The sequence below is a fragment of the Lutra lutra genome, chromosome 15, assembly GCF_902655055.1.
Source record: "Lutra lutra chromosome 15, mLutLut1.2, whole genome shotgun sequence".
NCBI classification, from domain to species: Eukaryota; Metazoa; Chordata; class Mammalia; order Carnivora; family Mustelidae; genus Lutra; species Lutra lutra.
Genome location: NC_062292.1, coordinates 66660036 through 66680770, shown reverse-complemented (window position 1 = coordinate 66680770; position 20735 = coordinate 66660036). Strand labels below are relative to the sequence as shown.

Sequence of the window (20735 nt, the reverse complement as noted above, 5' to 3'; positions counted from 1 at the left end):
TATCCAAGATCTGTAAAGAACTCAAACTCAATACACACAAAACAGATAACCATGTCAAAAAATGGGCAGAAGACATGAAAAGACACTTCTCCAGAGAAGACATACAAATGGCTAACAGGCACATGGAAACATGTTCATCATCACTAGCCATCAGGGAGATTCAAGTCAAAACCACATTGAGATACCACCTTACACCAGTTAGAATGGTCAAAATTAACAAGACAGGAAACAATGTGGGTTGGAGAGGATGTGGAGAGAGGGGAACCCTCTTACACTGTTGGTGGGAATGCAAATTGGTGCAGCCACTTTGGAAAACAATGTGGAGATTCCTTAAGAAATTAAAAATAGAGCTTCCCTATGACCCTACAATTGCACTACTGGGTATTTACCCCAAAGATACAGATGTAGTGAAAAGAAGGGCCATCTGTACCCCAATGTTCATAGCAGCAATGGCCGCAGTCGCCAAACTGTGGAAAGAACTAAGATGCCCTTCAACGGATGAATGGATAAGGAAGATGTAGTCCATATGTAGATGATGCTTCCATCAGAAAGGATGAGTACCCAACTTTTGTAGCAACATGGAAGGGACTGGAAGAGATTATGCTGAGTGAAATAAGTCAAGCAGAGAGAGTCAATTATCATATGGTTTCACTTATTTGTGGAGCATAAAGGAATAACACAGAGGACATGGGGAGATGGAGGGGAGAAGTGAGATGGGGGAAATTGGAGAGGGAGATGAACCATGGGAGACTAACTGTGGATTCTGAGAAACAAACTGAGGGTTTTGGAGGGGATGGGGGTGGAAGGTTGGGTGAGCCTGGTGGTGGGTATCATGGAGGGCATGGATTGCATGGAGCACTGGGTGTGGTGCATAAACAATGAATTTTGGAACACTGAAAAGAAATAAAAAAAATAAAAATTAAAAAAAGAAAAAAAGAAATGTGCAGAAGGTATGAACAGACTTTTTTAAAATTTAATTTAATTTAATTTTATTTCTTTTATTACAAGAAAGAGTTCCATGGAGTGGCCTTTCCTCTTGATCTGGGCGTTTGTACTGAAGACAGGAAACATTACATAATAACATGAGATGATGTTTCCACAGGACTTGGGGCTCAAATTTGATTTAGTTTTTAAGAATGCAGCCCAAGGGTGCATCTGCAGGAGTAGAGGGTGTTTATGACATAGTTGAAAAGACCAGCTGCCAATTCCCAAAGGGCCTTCATGCCAAAGGGAAAGGAGCCCCAATTCCTGACTCCTGGTTGTGATTTCAGTGAGGACATCCCACTGACCTCAGAAAAGACCTGACTGTATAAGAAGTGACTGACTCAACTGCGGAGTTCCCCCAAGAATAGCATCATGGCAAATAGCAATGGCTATTCTTGGTGGGACGTCCCCTGCCACAGGGAGAGCCCGACATCAGTTGGCCGAATAGGATCAGAAAACCATGGGAGAGGACTCACCACTCAGATATGTAGGAATGTATTTTGCTACAGGAAGGAGAGTTATTTTCTTCTCTCAGGGCATGCCTCAAAGGGACAGAGATTTTGGGGGGACTCCTCCAGGAATAAAGGTGCTGTCAGGTGTCATTTCCCTCCTTCTCCCCTGAGTGTGAGCACACAGACATCTGTGGAAACCCATGTAGAGCCAACACTCACCAACTCCTTTGCTATCAGCGTGCCACACACCCATGTTTCCCTGCAGGCATACTCCCTCAGGTCAGACTTTATGCTGCAGTTCCCTTCCCACAATATACTTGTTCAAACCTTGTTGACACTGTACATGCTGTCTCAGTACACTTCTGTGGATTTGGCTCCTCCAACCCAGACAGTATGCATTTCAATGCGTGCGGACCACTATGACAGCAAACCTGTGGAAACTTTGCTAACACCATACCACTCACCCCCATGCTCTTCTGAGGTTCTTCCCACTCCAGTAGGATCTCAGCAGGAGCCCATCAAAGTGGCATCACAAGCCTGGTATGTTCAAGCATTCCTGATAGGGGCCACTCTACTGCAAAATGAATCTTGCCCTGGTGAAAGATAAAGGTAACTACACAGTACATTCTTACTGAGGCTAGAAGTGGGCTGGGGTGGACATCTGATGCAGGGCTCTTTCACCAGTGAAACTTCCCAGGGGACAACACAGAGAATGGGCCTTGCAGATCAGTGCAACTTTATCTCTGGGAAGCATTTAATATGACATAACTTAAAAGCAAGGAGGCTGCTGAATGGCCCCCTAAGGACAGAGGGACCATACCCTAACTGCACGTGCAAGGACAGCCATTGCAGATTACTGGACTAAAGGAAAGAGTGGACCAGCCTCCACAGCGGATATGCAACATACATAGGGGATAACCCTGAAGTGTCAGGCTCTGGTGAACAGGGGACACTGCACTGAAGAACATTACAGAACTTCTTCATAAGGACATGACTTTCAAGAGTAGGAGATATAACTAACTTCTCTAACATACAGAAAGAGAACATGGACTTAAACAAAATGAAGACACAGAGGAATATGTCCCAAATGAAAGAACAGGAAAAAATTACAGCCTGAGAGCTAAATGAAAAAGAGGTATAATATGCCTGATAGAGAATTTAAAGTAAATGTCATGAAGTTACTCTCTAGACTTAAGAAAAGAGTAGAGGACTCCAGTGAGATCCTCAACATGAGATAGAAATGATAAAGAACCAATCAGTGTTGAAGAAATAAATAACTGAAATTAAAAATACACTGGGTGGAATGAGTAGGAAAATAGAGGAAGCAGAGGAACAGATGAGTGGCCTGTAAGACAGGGTATGGGAAGCAATCCAGTTTAAGAGGAGAGGAGGGAAAAATATACAAAAGAAAATTAGACTTAGGGAATTCAGCAACATCTTCAAGTGTAAAAGTATCTGCAGCATACGTCCCAGAATGAGAGGAGAGAAAAAGGTGCAAAAATTTATCTGAAGAAATAATGGCTGAAAACTACCCCCAACAGTTGAAGGAAACAGAAATCAAGATTCAGGACACACAGATTTTGTCCCCAGCAAAATCAATGCAAGGAGGTCCACAGCACAATACATCTCAATTAAAATGGCAAAAAGTAGAGATGAGTATCTGGTTTTTTGGGTGTTGAATTTGAGGAGTTCTTTAGAGAGCTTGGATATCAGCCCTTTGTCTGTAGTGTCATTTGTGAATATATTCTCCCATTCAGTGGGTTGCCTCTTTGTTTTGTTGACTGTTCCCTTTGCTGTGCAGAAGGAATGAACACCCAATCTTTGTATCAACATGAACAGGACTGGAGGAGATTATGCTGAGTAAAATAAGTCAAGCAGAGAGAGTCAATTATCAAACAGTTTCACTTACTTGTGGAGCATAAGGAATAACATGGAGGACATTAGGAGAAGGAAAGGAAAAGTGAATTGGGGTAAATCAGAGGGGGAGAGGAACCATGAAAGGCTGTGGACTCTGAGAATCAAACTGAGGGCTTTAGAAGGGAGGAGGGTGGAGGGATGTGTTAGCCTGGTGGTAGGTATTAAGGAGGGCACATATAGAATGGAGCACTGGGTGTGATGCATAAACAATGAATCTTGGAACACGGAAAAAATTTTTAAAAAATTAAAAAAAATAGTGATGAAGGAAATTTTTAAAACCAGTAAAAAAAAAAAAAAGAATAAAATTATATGCAAAGGAAACCCATAAAACTATCAGCTGATTTTTCAGCAGAAAGTTTGCAGACCAGAAGAATTATGGCATGATAAATTCAAGTACTAAAAGGAAAAACCCTAGCAAAGAATACTCTATCCAGCAAGGCTATCATTCAGAATAGAAGGAGAGATAAAGAGTCTCCCAGATAAACTAATGTGAAAGGAATTCTTGAACAATAACCCAGCACTACGAGATATGTTAAAGGGGACTCTTAGTGGAAAGGAAAAGAAAGGAAAGACCAAAGGAAAGGAAACAGAGTAGCAGTAAAAATAAGGATCTCCATAAAAATCAGTCAAAGAATCACAAAATAAAAGGATGCAAAATATGACATGATGTTTCAAAAACTTGGGGGTGGGGAGGAATAAGAATGATTTCAAACTCCATGACTTAACTTAATTTTGACTTCTATAGACAGAAAGAACAAATGTTGGAGAGGATGTGGAGAAAGGGAAAATCTCTTACACGGTTGGTGAGAATGCAAATTTATACAGCCACTTTGGAAAACAGTGAGGAAGTTACTCAAAAAATTAAAAAAAGATAGAGCTATCTTATAACCTGGCAATTGTATTACTGGGTATTTACCCCAAAGATACAGGTGTAGTGAACAGAAGGGCCATATCCACCCCAATGTTCATAGCAACAATGTCCACAATAGCCAAACTCTGGAAAGACCTGAGATGCCCTTCAACAGATGAGTGGATAAAGAAGATGGGGCCCAGGGACTGGAAGAGATGATGCTGAGTGAAATAAGTCAAGCAGAGAGAGTCAACTATCATATGGTTTCACTTATTTGTGGAGCATAACAAATAGCATGGAGGACAAGGGGAGATGGAGAGGAGAAGGGAGTTGAGGGAAATTGGAAGGGGAGGTGAACCATGAGAGACTATGGACTCTGAAAAACGATCTGAGAATTTTGAAGGGGTGGGGGGTGGGAGGTTGGGGGCACCAGGTGGTGGGTATTGTAGAGGGCACGGATTGCATGGAGCACTGGGTGTGGTGCAAAAATAATGAATACTGTTATGCTGAAAAAATAAAAAATTAAAAAAAAAAAGAAGATGGGGTCCATATATACAATGGGATATTACTCAGCCATCAGAAAGGATGAACACCCAACTTTCGTATCAACATGGATGGAACGAGAGAAGATAATGCTGAGTGAAGTAAGTCAAGCAGAGTAAGTCAATTATCATATGGTTTTGCTTACTTGTGGAGCATAAGGAATAACATGGACATTAGGAGAAGGAAAGGAAAAGTGAAAGTGGAAGAAAATCAGAAGGGGAGAGGAACCACGAGAAATTGTGGACTCTGGGAAACAAACTGAAGGTTTTAGAAGGGAGGGAAGTGGGGGAATAGGTAAGCCTGATGATGGGTATTAAGGAGGGCACATATTGCATTTAGCACTGGATGTTATACATAAACATGAAATCTTTGAACACCACGTCAAAAACTAATGATGTACTGTATGGTGACTAACAAAACATAATGAAAATAATAATAAAAAGGCAAAAACAAAAACAAAAAATCATGTTGGGAAAATTAGACAGCTTCATGCAAAAGAAAAAAAAAACTGGACCACTTTCTCACATTATAAAAAAAATAAACTCAAAGTGGATTAAAGACTTAAATTTGAGTCCTGAAATCATAAAATTCCTAGGAGGGAGTAGAGGCAGTAAGGTCTTGATATCATCCATAGCAACATCTTTCTCGATATGTCTCCTTAGCAAGGGAAACAAAAGCAAAGAAAGAAAAACAAAAGAGAAGAGAAAAAAAAAAATAACAGAAAAAAACTGTTGGGACTACATCAAAATAAAAAGCTTCTGCAAAGCAAAGGAAATAATCAACAAAACTAAAAGACAATCAACTGAATGTAAGTAGATATTTGTTAATGGCATATGTGGTGAATGGTTAGCATGCAAAATATATAAGGAACATGTACAACTCAACAACTAAGAAAGGACATAATCCAATTAAAAAAATGGGCAGAAGACATGAATAGACATTTCTCTAAAAAAGACGTTCAGAGATCCAACACAGTTGAAAAGATTCTCAACATCACTCATAACAGGAAAATGTAAATCAAAACCACAATGAAATATCACCTCACAACTATCACATTGGTTAATTTACAAAAAAGAAAAAAAAAACACAAGAAACAAATATTGTGGAAGAGGTAAAGAAAAAAACAACACATGCACATTGTTGGTAGGAATGTAAATTGGCCAGCCCCTGTGGAAAACACTATATGGAGGTTCTTCAAAGAACTAAAAACAGAATTACTATATGATCCAATAATTTACTACTGGATTTTTTTTTGTATTATTAGGTATTTCCCGAAGGAATGTGAAAACACTAAAATGAAGAGAAAAGTTGTGGTATGTACGCACAATGGAATATTACTAAGACATAAAAATAACTGGTCTCTCTATTTGCAACAACCTGGACAGAGCTAGAGAACATGATGGTAAGTGATATAAGTCAGTCAGACAGAGACAAATACCATATGGTCTCCTTCATATGTGGAATTTATGAAACAAAACAAAAGAACAAAGGAAAAAGTGACAGAGGAAAAAATACACTCTTAGTCACAGGGAACACACTGCTGGTTCCCAGAGCAGAGGTGGGTGGAGGATGGAGGAAATAGGTGAAGGGGATTAGCATTATATTACATTCATGAGCACTGATAATGTATAGAATTGCTCAATCACTATACGGTACACAAGAAACTAATATAACATGATGTTAACTATAGTGGAATTAAAAAACAAAACAAAACAAAACAAAAACAAAGAAAAACTAACTCAGCATACCAAAATATATATTTCTGACTTATGTGTTTTTCTTCCCAAGTAAACTAAAAACTCCTTGCATCAAGTGATTGCACTGTGAAACACTGTATTTTCATGAGTGTAGCACCGTGCTTGGATCCAGGCAGGTGCTAAGTGACTGTTTGGTGAACGAACATATATTAATTCAAGTCAGACTGATGGGGATATTCTTCAGATGTTTCAATGTCTTGTGGTCTCTGTGATGGCTCCTGGTTCCTCCCCTAAGAATAATGGCAGACTGGTGGTTGCTGGTGCTATTATGCAGACAGTCATGGGGGAATCCGGACAAGAGAATAGAGCAACTGTTAAAAAAGAAACCCATGGGCCCAAAATGGTGTCTAGGACTAGACAAGTCCCTAAACCTTGCTTTATCCCTATCCTAGCTGCAGTTTTCACTCCCTCTCCCCCTTGAAATGTTTACCCTTCAGTAAGGAATTCTCTGGTCTGCAGCAGTGAGGTGCTCTTTGACACGGACCCGCTCCATCCCCCAAGGAGGGGAAGTCATCTGCAAGGTAAGACTCCCTGCTCTCCCAATTAAGGAAGATGACCTTCCATGAAATATGACTTTTTTTTTCTTTTGCTAACAGTATCCTTCCTATAAAAATCCCCCATTTTTACCACTTCTTGGAGCTCCCCTCTTCTTATTAGGATGCTGTCCCATTCTTGAATCACTTAATAAAACCAGTTAGATCTTCAAATATACCTGGTTGACGTTGTTTTTTAACACAAACAGTGAGAAGTCAGAGATGTGAATGAGCTGGGGTGGGAGTGAGATAGAGAGGGACATAAATGGGAGGGGTCACAAGGCCAGTAGGGATAGAGTGACATCAGGGACCAGGGCTGAGTGCTGGGAGCCATGTGTTTTCATGGGTTACTACTGTCTGGATGAGAAGGAAAGGCACGAGAGTGGGGGGTGACTTCTCCATGCTGCACAGGACTGATTCTGAAGCAACTGAATAAGGGGAGGGGCAGCAGGATGGACGCTGGTGACAGGGAGAAGCTGGAAACCAGAGAGGACGGTCAGACCAGGAGGGGAAGTGAGAGTCTGAGTAGCTGTCCAGGGTTGAGGGAGGAGCACATTAGCATGTCGCAGAGACTCAGGGAAGGCTGGTGTGTGGAGAAGGAAGTCAGAAGAGCAGTGCTGTCGGGGCGGGGGGTAGATTTGTTAGAAGGACCATCAAAGACCGACTTTGTAAGAGACAGAACATCTGCAAGTACAATGCTGTTCCTGCAACTTGTGTTGCTGGTGGTTTTTCTCCCAGGTGGTGACAGTGAAGATGGTGAGAACTCTGGCCCTACCCAGTGGGCACACGTGTGTGTGTGTGTGTGTGTGTGTGTGTGTGTGTGTATGGGTGCCTTGTGTGCATCTCTGTGTGTGCAAGTCTGTGTATATCATGTGTGTAGATGTGCTTGTCTGTATGTATGTGTCTGTTTTAATATGTGTATGAGTTTGTACATGTGTATGTGTGTGTCTGTTTTGTGTACTTGTGTACATATGTGTGTTTATATTTGCTTGTTAGAATGTAAATTTCTGTTAGTTTGTAGGATTGTGTGTGCATGTTTGTGCTCGTGTGCATCAGTGCTCTTGTGATGTGTGTACATGTGTGTATTTGTGTCTCTCTGTATGTGTACTAGTGATGTGTGGGTACCCCAGCACACACCTGGGGAGGGACAGTGCCAGCCTGGTTCCTACCTGAGCTTCCCCGACCGCAGGGCTCTGTGCTCCGTCTGAAGGATCTGTATGAAGCTCAGGGCTCTGGGGCAGCACATGTCTCCTGAGACAGCTATGGCTTCTCTGTCCTCCAGATTTTGGTTCCCAACACTGACACTTTCTTCTCCATTCTGTCTCCTTCCCAATGCCCTCCTCTTTCAGTCTATCAGTCTATCCTTCTTGTGGTGCATTTAAATGGGAACGAATTACCATGTATGCACTTGTTCCTCTCTGGTGTGTCACAGATCTTTAATGTAATTTTTCCACAGACTTGCAGTTGCCAATCTCTATCCGAATGATCCTGACTTCATCCTTTTATAACCATTCCTGGACACAAAATCAAGGCTCAGCTTGGCTGGATGAACTGCAGACTCATGGCTGGAACAGCAAAACCGGGGCTTTCATTTTCCTGCAGCCTTGGTCCAAGGGCAACTTCAGCAACAAGGAGCTCAAGGAACAGGAAAGGTCCTTGCATATATTCTCCACTGGATTTCCTCCAATATTTCATAACCATGTCAGCCAATGGCAGCTTGAATGTGAGTCCAAGTTCCTACAGGCAGGTAGGATGGAAGTGGCAAGTGTGGTAGGTAACCTTGAGTTCCTTCTTCCTCTAGGAAAGAAATTCCACTGGTTTTCAAAACTCACATCTCCCCATCATGAAACTGAATTCCACTAACTTGTGCCAGAGGTAGAAGCTAGACCCTGATTCTTGAAATGCTTCACATCCTCTGCTACTTCCCACTCCTCTCAGTGGCCACAGGCTGTGCTCTCCTGTTTCCCACTAGTGTCTCACATGATCACCCCTTTCCTGGCCTCCAACCAGGTACCCTCTGCTCCCTTACTCTGTGACTGACCCCTTGAACTGTACTTTTCTCCCCATTCAATTCCAGCAGCGATGTCTTTCTATGGGTTCCCTGTACCCAATGCTCTCCCTTCACCCTACATTGTTTTTACACCAGCTCTTCTACTGAGCCCTTCCTTATTCTCTGCCCACAACCTTTATGTCTTTCCTCCAACATTTATTCCCTCCTCAATCATTCACCTCTTCCTCTGCCTGCAGTGACCACTACTTCCCCTTTATCTAAGCCTCCCCTCAAGCCAAAGTCTACTCATTCCCTCCAATCTTCCTCTGCTTCTACCATCCTTGGCTTCCACTCATCTCATTTCACCTTTCACTCCCCCTGTCTCATAACTCACAATTTCTCTTCCCAGATCCCTTTCAGGTACAGGTAGTCAAAGGCTGTGAGCTGAATTTTGGGAAAGTATTAGAGTGCTACCTGAGGATTGCTTATCAAGGATTGGATCTTGTGAACTTCCAGAACATGACATGGCAGCCATCTCCAGAGGGAGGAAGTAGGGCTCAAGAGATCTGCAAACTATTCAATCAGTACCATGTGGTTAATAAAATAGTACACATTCACATCAACGACATCCTCCCCCGTTTCTTCTTGGGACTTCTTGATGCAGGGAAAGCATATCTCCAGCGACAAGGTCAGTCCTTTCCCTCCTTCCATAAGTCTCTATTATGCAATCATATATTTGCAATGTTTCCTTTAAATTCAGGATAAGATGGAGATGTGGAGGAGAGGGGATGGTGGTGACAGATTTCTAGAGTAGAAAGATGTGTCAGTCTAAACTGATGTGAAGCTTTACCTTCTCAGTCTGTGATTATCTGTCCTGTGTCTGCAGTGAGACCAGAGGCCTGGCTGTCCACTGGCCCCAGTCCAGGTCCTGGCCGTCTTCTGCTGGTGTGCCACGTCTCTGGGTTCTACCCAAAGCCTGTGTGGGTGATGTGGATGCGGGATGAGCAGGAGCAGCAGGGCACCCAGCGAAGCAACATCCTGCCCCATGCTGATGGGACATGGTATCTTCAGATGTCCTTGGATGTGAAATCCAGGGAGGTGGCTGGTCTGTACTGCCGGGTGAGACACAGCAGTCTAGGAGGCCAGGACATCGTCCTCTACTGGGGTGAGAAAGAACTGGACCTGGCTGCAAAAGGGTGTGGGGATATTAGGGGAGAGCAGGTGAGTCAGATGAAAAATGGGATTCTAGGGACTCTAGACCACAAAGGACTAAAATACCCACTAATCCAAGAAATGGAATAGTTGAGGGTGAGTGTCCTTAGATGTAGGAGAATGTAGCAGGTTGGCAAAGAGTCCATCTCTCAGGAGGAAAAGGAGAAGAGAGGAGGGAGGACAGTTGGTGAGGCAGAGGGTGGCTGGAGCAAAGAGGACCAGGGAGGTGCAGTTCAACCAGGGAAGTGACACCCTCTGTGCACCAAACCCACAGAGCAGCCCCATTCCATGGGCTTGGTATTCCTGGCAGTGACAGCATCCTTGGTACTTCTGGCGGGTCTGGCTTTGTGGCTCTGGAAGCCCTGGTAAGTCTCTGGAGCCACCTTCCTGCTCTTTCCCATGTGTGTCCCCACCTTTCAGTTTGTCCTCAGCCCTCCTGCTCCCAGTGACCTTCCTCCCTGTAGTCCTCATGTCCACCAGCTACAGAGTGATTTCCTCCTCTGTTTCTCTCAGGAAAACAGTGCGGTGTCACCCCTTGGAGTGAGATCCCTGCAGCCAAGGCTCCAGTACTTACCTAAACCCAGCTCAGCGGTGATGTCCTTGTAACTGTCTGTGTGCAACTTTGTCTTTCATTTCTGCTTAATGATCAGTTGACAATATAAACTAAGTATAATTTAGCAATTTTTATTGTCCTTTTTTAAAATTTAATTTTATTTTTTCAGTGTTCCAAGATTCATTGTTTATGCACCACTCCCAGTGCTCCATGCAATACGTGCCCTCCTTAATACCCACCACCAGGCTCACTCAACTCCCCACCCCCTTCCCCTCCAAAACCCTCAGTTTGTGGTCTGGAACCTGAATTTCAAATTTATCTCTGGATGGAATGAAGTTCCAACACCTGCATGGGTGAACAAGCATGAGATGTCACTTCCTCCAGATAGCCCTCCCTGATTCACAAGTAGAAGTAGTCTCTGCCTGTTGAGAATTTCCACTACCTTTTCCTGAACTTTCATAAAATCTATGTCTCATTTCCCACCTCTTGTTATCCCCAGTTAAGTCCCTTTTCTCTTCTAATTCTTAGGATTCTTGAGAACAAAGTTCATGTCTTTTTAATATTTGTATCCTTGGATAGGTGTCTCACCTGCATGAAATGTGTCTTCAATTAAAAATCTGTGTTACATTTATGCAACATTTATAGGTTTTTCATCTTTTACTTCCTGACATGTCTGTAGTAGTTAAGATGTTTGATGCTTTTCTGTTAAAAGTCTTGTCACCTGGCCAAGGGAACTGACAATCCTCTGGATTTTCTCTGATGTGCTTGAGACCCTGAGGAGAAACACAGTTTTGCCTGTGACCATTCCAGGTATTTAACTGCAGAAACCCATTGGAGCGGACCTGTAGCCTGATTCTTGGGGCAGATACAGAGGAATGAATGCTCTCTCCAGTCCTGGGTTATAGGGTATGGGGTATAAAGCCTGAAAACAAAAACAACCCATTTTTCAGCACCAGAGAAGCATGCCTGAGAATGAACCCTGCATGCAAGAAGGCAGAGAAACTGTGTACATGAAATTTGCCAGGAGGATACATCTGAAGTGTTCTCACCACCAGAAAGATAAAGAAAAGGACAGAAAAAGAAACAAGATGGTCCAGATGGGGGATTTAACATGGTGTAGTAGTGGGTGGACCCCACGCTTGCTTAGACCTTCAAACACAGCTACATAAATATCAAATCATTCTAAATACCCAAGAAATCGATCTGAAGACTGGAAGAACAAACTACACAGCTAAAGACAGAGAAGAGGCCACATCATTGGGGGGGTAGGAGATGCAAAGACATGACTTGAGAGAGAAATGGTCAGGAGTGCTGTGGAGGGGTGGGAGGCATCACTGAAGACAGGGGAGAGAGAGAGAGAGAGAGAGAGAGGAAGACATTACACGAGGAAAACACTTCCCCAAAGCCAGATACCCCATTCCCTCTATGCACTTCCCTTCTAGCAACCCTCAGTTTGTTTCCTATATTTAAGAGTCTCTTATGGTTTGCCTTCCTCTGTAAGATTTCTTATTTTATTTTTCCTTCCCCTCCCTTATGTTCCTCAGTTTTGTTTCTTAAATTCCAACCTGAGTGAAATCATATGGTATTTGATTTTCTCTTATTTCACTTAGCATAATACCCTCTAGTTCCATTCGCATCATTGCAAAAAGCAAGATTTCATTCTTTTTGATGGCTGAATAATATTCCATTGTGTATATATACCATTGTATATTGGATACTCACACACACACACACAAACACACACACACACACACACACACCATCTTGCTTCTTCCTTATCCATTCTTCTGTCTTCTGTTGATGGACATCTGGGTTCGTTCCATATTTCGGCTATTGTGGACATCGCTGCTATAAACATTGTGGTGCATGTATCCCTTTGAATCACTATGTTTGTATCCTTTGGATAAATACCTAGTAGTGCAATTGCTGGGTCATAGGATAGCTCTATTTTTAACTTTTTTGAGGAACCTCCATATTGTTTCCCAGGGTGGCTATACCAATTTACATTCTCACCAACAGTGTAAAAGGGTTCCCCTTTCTCCAAATCCTCACCAACATTTGTTATTTCCTGACTTATTAAGTTACTGGTGTGAGGTGGCATCTCATTGTGGTTTTGATTTATTTTTCACTGATGCTAAGTGATGTTGAGCATGTTTTCATGTTTCTGTTGGGCCTTCATATGTCTTCTTTGGAGAAATGTCTGTTCATGTTTTCCACCCATTTCTTGTGAATTGTTTTTTGAGGGTATTGAATTTGATAAATTCTTTATGGATTTTGGATACTAGCCTTTTATCTGATAAGATATTTGCAAAGATCTCTCCCAAACTGTAGGTTGCCTTTCAGTTTTGTTGACTGTTTCCATTGCTGTGCAAAAGCTTTTTATCTTGATGAAGTCCCAATAGTTCATTTTTGCTTTTGTTTTCCTTGCTTTTGGAGATGTGTCTAGAAAGAAGTTGCTGTGGCCAAAGTCAAAGAGGTTGCTGCCTGTGTTTTCCTCCAGGATTTTGATGGATTCCTGTCTCATATTTAGGTCTTTCATGCATTTTGGGTTTTATTTATGTATGGTGTAAGTAAGTGGTCCAGTTTCATTCTACTGCATGTGGCCATCCAATTTTCCCAACACCATTTGTTGAAGGGACTAATTTTCAACAAAGCAGGACAGAATATCCTCATCTTTTAGATCCAATACAATGTCTGAAGTGACCTGTCTTAGGAGGGTATAATGGTTAGTAATTGGATGAATAGGAATGATAGCCTTGTTGATAGCTCCTAGGTCCTATACCATTCTCTATGAGCCATTGGACTTTTTATTGCCAAGATGGGGATATTTCAAAGCAGATTGCAAGACTGCAAAAGTCCTGTCACTAGGAATTTTTGTATGAATGGCTATAGTCCCTGTCTGGCTTCCACATGTAAAGGTATTGGCATTTTCTGGGGAAGAAATGAAGATGTATCTTTAAATTGTATCCTTACAGTAATTGTTGATAGGAAATACCCCAGAATGAGGGTATCCCATACCTGAGGGGCATCTATTGAAAAATAGAGACTTTGTCAATTTTTGCCATTCTAACAAATGTTGGAGAAGTTGTGGAGAAAGGGGAACCCTCTTACACTGTTGGTGGGAATGCAAATTGGTGGAGCTACTTTGGAAAACAGTGTGGAGGTTCCTCAAAAAATTAAAAATAGAGTTACCCTATGACCCAGCAATAGTTCTACATTTATATTTGCTGCAAAGATACAGATGTAGTGAAAAGAAGGACCATATGCACCCCAATGTTTGTAGCAGCAATGTCCACAATAGTCAAAATGTGGAAAGAGTCAAGAGGCCCTTCAGTAAAAAAAATGGATAAAGAAGATGGGGTCCATATGCATAATGGAATATTACTCAGCCATCAGAAAGGATGAATACCCAACTTTTGCATCAACTTGCATGGGAGTGGAGGGGGTTATACTAAGTGAAATAAGTCAACTAGAGAAAGTCAATTATCATATGACTTCACTTATTTGTGGAATATAAGGAAAAGCATGGAGGACATTAGGAGAAGGGAAAAATGAAGGAGGAGATATTGGAGTGGAGAAAAACCATGAGAGACTATGGACTCTGGTAAAAACATAGAGAGTTTTAGAAAGGAGGGGATTGGGGGGAAGTGTGAGCCTGGTTATGGGTATCATAGAGGGCACAGATTGCATAGAGCACTGGGTGTTATACACAAACAATGAATCATAGAACACTACATCAAAAACTAATGATGGGGACGCCTGGGTGGCTCAGTTGGTTAAGCAGCTGCCTTCGGCTCAGGTCATGATCCCAGTGTCCTGGGATCGAGTCCCACATCGGGCTCCTTGCTTGGCAGGGAGCCTGCTTCTCCCTCTGCCTCTGCCTGCCATTCTGTCTGCCTGTGCTCGCTCGCTCTCCTCTCTCTCTGACAAATAAATAAAATCTTAAAAAAAAAACTAATGATGTACTGTATGGTGACTAACATAACACAATAAAAATAAATAAATAAGGTTAAAGTAAAAAAAAAAAGAAAAGAAAAGAAAAATAGAGACCTTGCTGTTTGAAGGGGCAGAGGGCAGTCAATCTCAGAAAGGCAAGGATTAGTTGTATTTTTGTTGTTATGTCCTTCCCAGAAATGGAATGGAGTAACTGGGTAAAACAGGGAAGGAATGAGTAAAGGTATTGTTACCCTCCCACCCCCCCAAAAAATAAAAAAGGAAGTGAAAGTTCCCATCTTTGGGTGCCTGTCTATGCCAATGAGTAGGGTCTAGATTGAAAGAAGATTTCTGAATATTTTATCAGGGTGGAAAAATGACTCCTATAACTATTAGGTATTCAGTTTGTCTCCTGCCATATCCAGGGTGACCCAAGGCTCTTTCATGAGACCATGTACAGCCTCTGGGCCCCCTCAGTTAAGGGAGAGGAAATCACTTTCCCCTGCTCTGTTGGGCTCTTCATAATTGACGTGCAGATCCAAAGGCAACTGCAGGTTGCTTGGAGGGTCCTTGGCCTGAGGCTGTCAATTAACTGGGACAGCACTGGCTTGGGCTTTGAGGTCCGGGATGCCACTCCTGCATGTGGGAAGGAGAGGTAGTCCCATTTGCTGCTCTGATTTTTTCCATGCCAGACAAGGCCCTGGTGGGGGACACATTTGACACTCCTAGGCCAGATGCCCTGATTGGCAACAACAGAAGCAGGCTTGAGATGTTTCTAGGTCATAGAGAAGCTTAGTGGCTTATAACTCTAAGGGCTTTTGCCCCGGGTGGACCCAGAGGAGGGCCGGGAGCCATATATTGGGCCTACTTATTGTCTCTCTGCTCTCTTTTAGCACTCAGGGCCACCTCTCAGTCACTGGGGGTCTTGAAGGCCATATCCAGAAGTGCAACAACATGGGTTGTGGTCCCTGATACAGCTCCTGAAGCTTTTTTGTGATATCAAGGGAGGTCTGGCTGATAAAAATATATGCTTTTATTGCCATGCTATCTGGGCTCTCAGGATCTAGGTTGGTGTGCTTTCTCATGGCCTTTGCTAAGAATGAAATTACATGGGATTTTCATTTTGGCTGTGGGTTACTTCTTCAAGTATTACATAATTTAAAGGTTTTATGACTGCTTTTTGCATACCTCATATAGGCAGGTTATCCTGTAGTCTTGATTAATTCTACCAGGGTCTCCTTGATAATTCCATCTAGGGTAGGCACTTGGAATTTCCTGTACTTCCACCAGAGTATAGTCATGGGTATGGGTATGGATCTCATCAGTCTAGTTCTGAGACAAAGATCAGATACAAGTTTTTTCCTCATGGATGCAGCACATGGTAAACATGATATGTCATGCCTGGTGAGATCAAAAATAATTGTGAGACTTTCGAATTCTTTAGTGAAGTGGAAAGGGTCTTGGCTAAAGGAGCCAAGTTTTCTCTCTATCTGAGACAGATCTGACATTGTAAAGAGAACAGGGACCCTAATTGTCCTGGCATCCTCATTTGCTACCTCACAGGGTCATGGCATTTTGTGGAGAAATAGAAGTCAGGTCCTTAGGCTTGTAGTGAGTGCCAGATTGAATACTGAATGGGGATAAGGGTCTTTGGTAAGGAGGTAGCATTGTGGTGGCAGTGGGCACCTAGGGCATTCGTAGGATCCAGGGGAGTCTCTGGGTTGTCAGAGGGAGGGGTAAGCCAATGGGATGCCTAAAGGAGGGGTCATCTAACATGTCCACAAGGTCAGATGAACCATGAAACTGAGGAAGACACAGTCTACTGTTTTTGCGGAAGCCAGGGTTTTGGGACACTGCCATGAAAGTTTGCACATATGAGACCTCCAATCATTTGGAGGAGTTCTGGCAAAAGTGTCAAGCTGGAAAATACTATTATAAGAGTTCCACGAAGGGGCCTTTTCTCTTGATCTTGGAGGTTGTACTGAGGTCTGGAATCATTACATAAAAAGATGAGAAATTGTATTCACAGAACTTAGGGATCAAATTTACTCCAGTTTTTAAGAATGCCCAAGTGTTGGAGAGGATGTGGAGAAAGGGGAATCGTCTTACACTGTTGGTGGGAATGTAAGTTGGTGCAGCCACTTTGGAAAACAGTGTGGAAATTCCTTAAGAAATTAAAAATAGAACTTTCCTATGACTCTGCAATTGCACTATTGGGTATTTACCTCAAAGATACAGATGTAGTGAAAAGAAGGGCCATCTGTACCTAAGTGTTCATAGCTGCAATGGCCATGGTTGCCAAACTGTGGAAAGAACCAAGATGCCCTTCCATGGATGAATGGATAAAAAAGATATGGTCCATATATACTACGGAGTATGATGCCTCCATCAGAAAGGATGAATACCCAACTTTTTTTTATCAACATGGATGGGACTGGAAGAGATTATGCTGAGTGAAATAAGTCAAGCAGAGAGAGTCAATTATCATATGGTTTCACTTATTTCTGGAGCATAAGGAATAACACAGAGGACATGGGGAGATGGAGAGGAGATGTGAGATGGGGGGAATTGGAGGGGGAGATGAGCCATGAGAGACTGTGGACTCTGAGAAACAAACTGAGAGTTTCCAAGGGGAGCGGGGTGGGGAGTTGGGTGAGCCTGGTGGTGGGTATTATTGAGGGCATATATTGCATGGAGCACTGGGTGTGGTGCATAAACAATGAATTCTGGAACACTGAAAATAAATAAAAAAAGACCAAAAAAGACACATCTCCAAAGGCAAGGGAAACAAAAGCAAAAGTGAACTTTTGGGACTTCATCAAGATTAAAAAGCTTCTTCAGAGCAAAGGAAACAGTCAAGAAAACAATGAGGAACACAAAATGGGAGAAGACATTTGTAAATGACATTACAGATAAAGGACTGGTATAGAAGATCTATAAAGAACTCAAACTTAACACCCAAAAAACAAATAATCAAGTCAAAAAATGGGCAGAATATATGAACAGATGCTTCTCCAAAAAAGACACGTGAATGGATAACAGACACATGAAAAAATGTTCAACATCATTAGTGATCAGGGAAATTCAAATCAAAACCACAATGAGATAACACCTTACCCTAGTTAGAATGGTAAAAATTAACAAGGCAGGAAACAACAAATATTGGAGAGGTTGAGGAGAAAAGGAAACCCTCTTACACTGTTGGTGGGAATGCAGGTTGGTACAGTCACTTTGGAAAACAGAACGGAGGTTCCTCAAAAAGTTAAAAATAGAGCTATTCTATGATCCAGCAATTGAACTACTGAATATTTACCACAAAGATATAGATGTAGTGAAAAGAAGGGGCACATGCACCCTAATATTCATAGCAGCAATGTCCACAATAGCCAAACTGTGGAAGGAGCTGAGATTCCCTTCAACAGATGAATGGATAAAGAAGATGGGGTCCATATATACAATGGGATATTACTCAGCCATCAGAAAGGATGAATACCCAATTTTTGCATCAACATAGATGGAATGGGAGGAGATTATGCTAAGTGAAATATGTCAAGTAGAGAAGTCAGTTATCATATGGTTTCACTCATATGTGAAGCATAAGGAATAGCATGGAAGATATTAGGAGAAGAAAGGAAAAACTGAAGGGGGGAATCAGAGGGAGAAAAGAACCATTAGAGACTATGAACTCTGGGAAACGAATAGAGGCTTTCAGAGGGTAGGAGTGTGGAGGGTAAGGTAGCCCAGTCATGGGTATTAAGGAGGGCATGTATTGCAATGGGCTCTGGGTGTTATATGCAAATAATTAATCATGGAACACTATATAAACAACATATGAAATATGGACAGAAGACACGAACAGACACTTCTCCAATGAAGACATACAAATGGCTAACAGACACATGGAAAAATATTCATCATCACTAGCCATCAGGGAGATTCAAATCAAAACCACATTGAGACACCACTTTACACCAGTTAGAATGGCCAAAATGAACAAGACAGTAAACAACGTGTGTTGGAGAGGATGTAGAGAAAGGGGAACCCTCTTACATTGTTGGTGGGAATGCGAGCTGGTGCAGCCACTTTGGAGAACAGTGTGGAGATTCCTCAAGAAATTAAAAATAGAACTTCCCTATGACCCTACAATTGAACTACTGGGTATTTACCCCAAAGATACAGATGCAGTGAAAAGAAGGGCCATTTGTACCCCAATGTTCATAGCAGCAATGGCCACGGTCGCCAAACTGTGCAAAGAACCAAGATGCCCTTCAACGGACGAATGGATAAAGGAAGATGTGGTCCATATACACTATGGAGTATTATGCCTCCATCAGAAAGGATGAATACCCAACTTTTGTAGCAACATGGACGGGACTGGAAGAGATTATGCTGAGTGAAATAAGTCAAGCAGAGAGAGTCAATTATCATATGGTTTCATTTATTTGTGGAGCATAACAAATAGCATGGAGGACAAGGGGAGATGGAGAGGAGAAGGGAGTTGAGGGAAATTGGAAGGAGAGGTGAACCATGAGAGACTATGGACTCTGAAAAACAATCTGAGGGTTTTGAAGGGGCGGGGGATGGGAGGTTGGGGAACCAGGTGGTGGGTATGGGAGGGCACGGATTGCATAGAGTACTGGGTGTGGTGCAAAAACAATGAATACTGTTATGCTGAAAAGAAATAAAAAATTTTAAAAAAGAAATTAAAAATAGAGCTTCCCTATAACCCTACAATGGCACTACTGGGTATTTACCCCAAAGATATAGATGTAGTGAAAAGAAGAGCTATCTGTACCCCAGTGTTCATAGCAGCAATGGCCACAGTTGCCAAACTGTGGAAACAACCAAGATGCCCTTCAACAGATGAATGGATAAGGAAGACATGGTCCATATACACTATGGAGTATTATGCCTCCATCAGAAAGGATGAATACCCAACTATTGTATCAACATGGACGGGACTGGAAGAGATTATGCTGAGTGAAATAAGTCAAGCAGAGAGAGTCAATTATCATATGGTGTTGCTTACTTGTGGAGCATAAGGAATAACACGGAGGACATGGGGAGATGGAGAGGAGAAGTGAGTTGGGGGAAATTGGAGATGGAGATGAGCCATGAGAGACTCTGGACTCTGAAAAACAATCTGAGAGTTTTGGAAGGGTGGGGTGTGGGAGGTTGGGTGAGCCTGGTAGTGGGTATTATGGAGGGCACATATTGCATGGAGCATGGGGTGTGGTGCATAAACAATGAATTCTGGAACACTGAAAAGAAATTAAAAAAATAAATAAAAAAAACTAATGAAATATTGTATGGTGACTAACATAACATAATGAAAAAAAAAGAGTGAGCATGGTAGAAATACCAATTCAAAATAAATTAAATATTTAACAATGTATATATTACTACATATGCCCATGCATTGGTGATATATATATTATTCATTCTTTACAATAAAATTTTATTTTATTTTACTTTATTTTTTAAAAAGATTTTATTTATTTATTTGACAGATAGAGATCTCAGGTAGGCAGAGAGGCAGGCAGACAGAGGGGAAGGGAAGCAGCCCCCCTGCTGAGCAGAAAGCCTGATGCCAGGCTGGATCCCAAGACCTGGGATCATGACCTGAGCCGAAGGCGGAGGCTTTAACCCACTGAGCCACCCAGGCGCCCCTACAATAAAATTTTAATTGATACTTTTAAAAAAAGAATAGCATCACTGCGAACAGCAATGGCAATTCCTTGTGGAATGCCTCTGCAACAGGGAAAGCTGGACATCAGTTCTCCAAAATGGGTTGGAAAATAAGGGGGAGGACTTAGTACTAAAACTCTTGGAATGAATTTTGCCTGTATATCAAGGTGGTGACTGGACCCATGGGAACAAAGAAATAAAGGGGTTGGAGCTGAAAAAGGCAAGGTGTCTGAGTCAGTCTAGGTCAGGAAAGGGTCCCAAATGAGTCTGTAATAGGTATAGATTTGCCCTGGATGAGCTGCGGCTGACAAGTGTGCCTCACA

At 42.2% G+C, this 20735-nt stretch overlaps 1 protein-coding gene across 1 annotated transcript in view; it reads left to right on the top strand.

Moving 5' to 3' along the window:
- The first annotated feature begins 7690 nt into the window (after window positions 1-7690).
- Window positions 7691-20735, top strand: part of LOC125085499 (T-cell surface glycoprotein CD1a-like) — a 28660-nt gene continuing 15615 nt past the window's right edge. Inside the window, exons 1-4 of the mRNA XM_047703908.1 lie at window positions 7691-7792; window positions 8493-8759; window positions 9436-9714; window positions 9913-10191. Coding sequence (XP_047559864.1) covers window positions 7732-7792; window positions 8493-8759; window positions 9436-9714; window positions 9913-10191 — 886 coding nt within the window. The 5' untranslated portion in view covers window positions 7691-7731. The remainder of the gene's footprint in view (window positions 7793-8492; window positions 8760-9435; window positions 9715-9912; window positions 10192-20735) is intronic.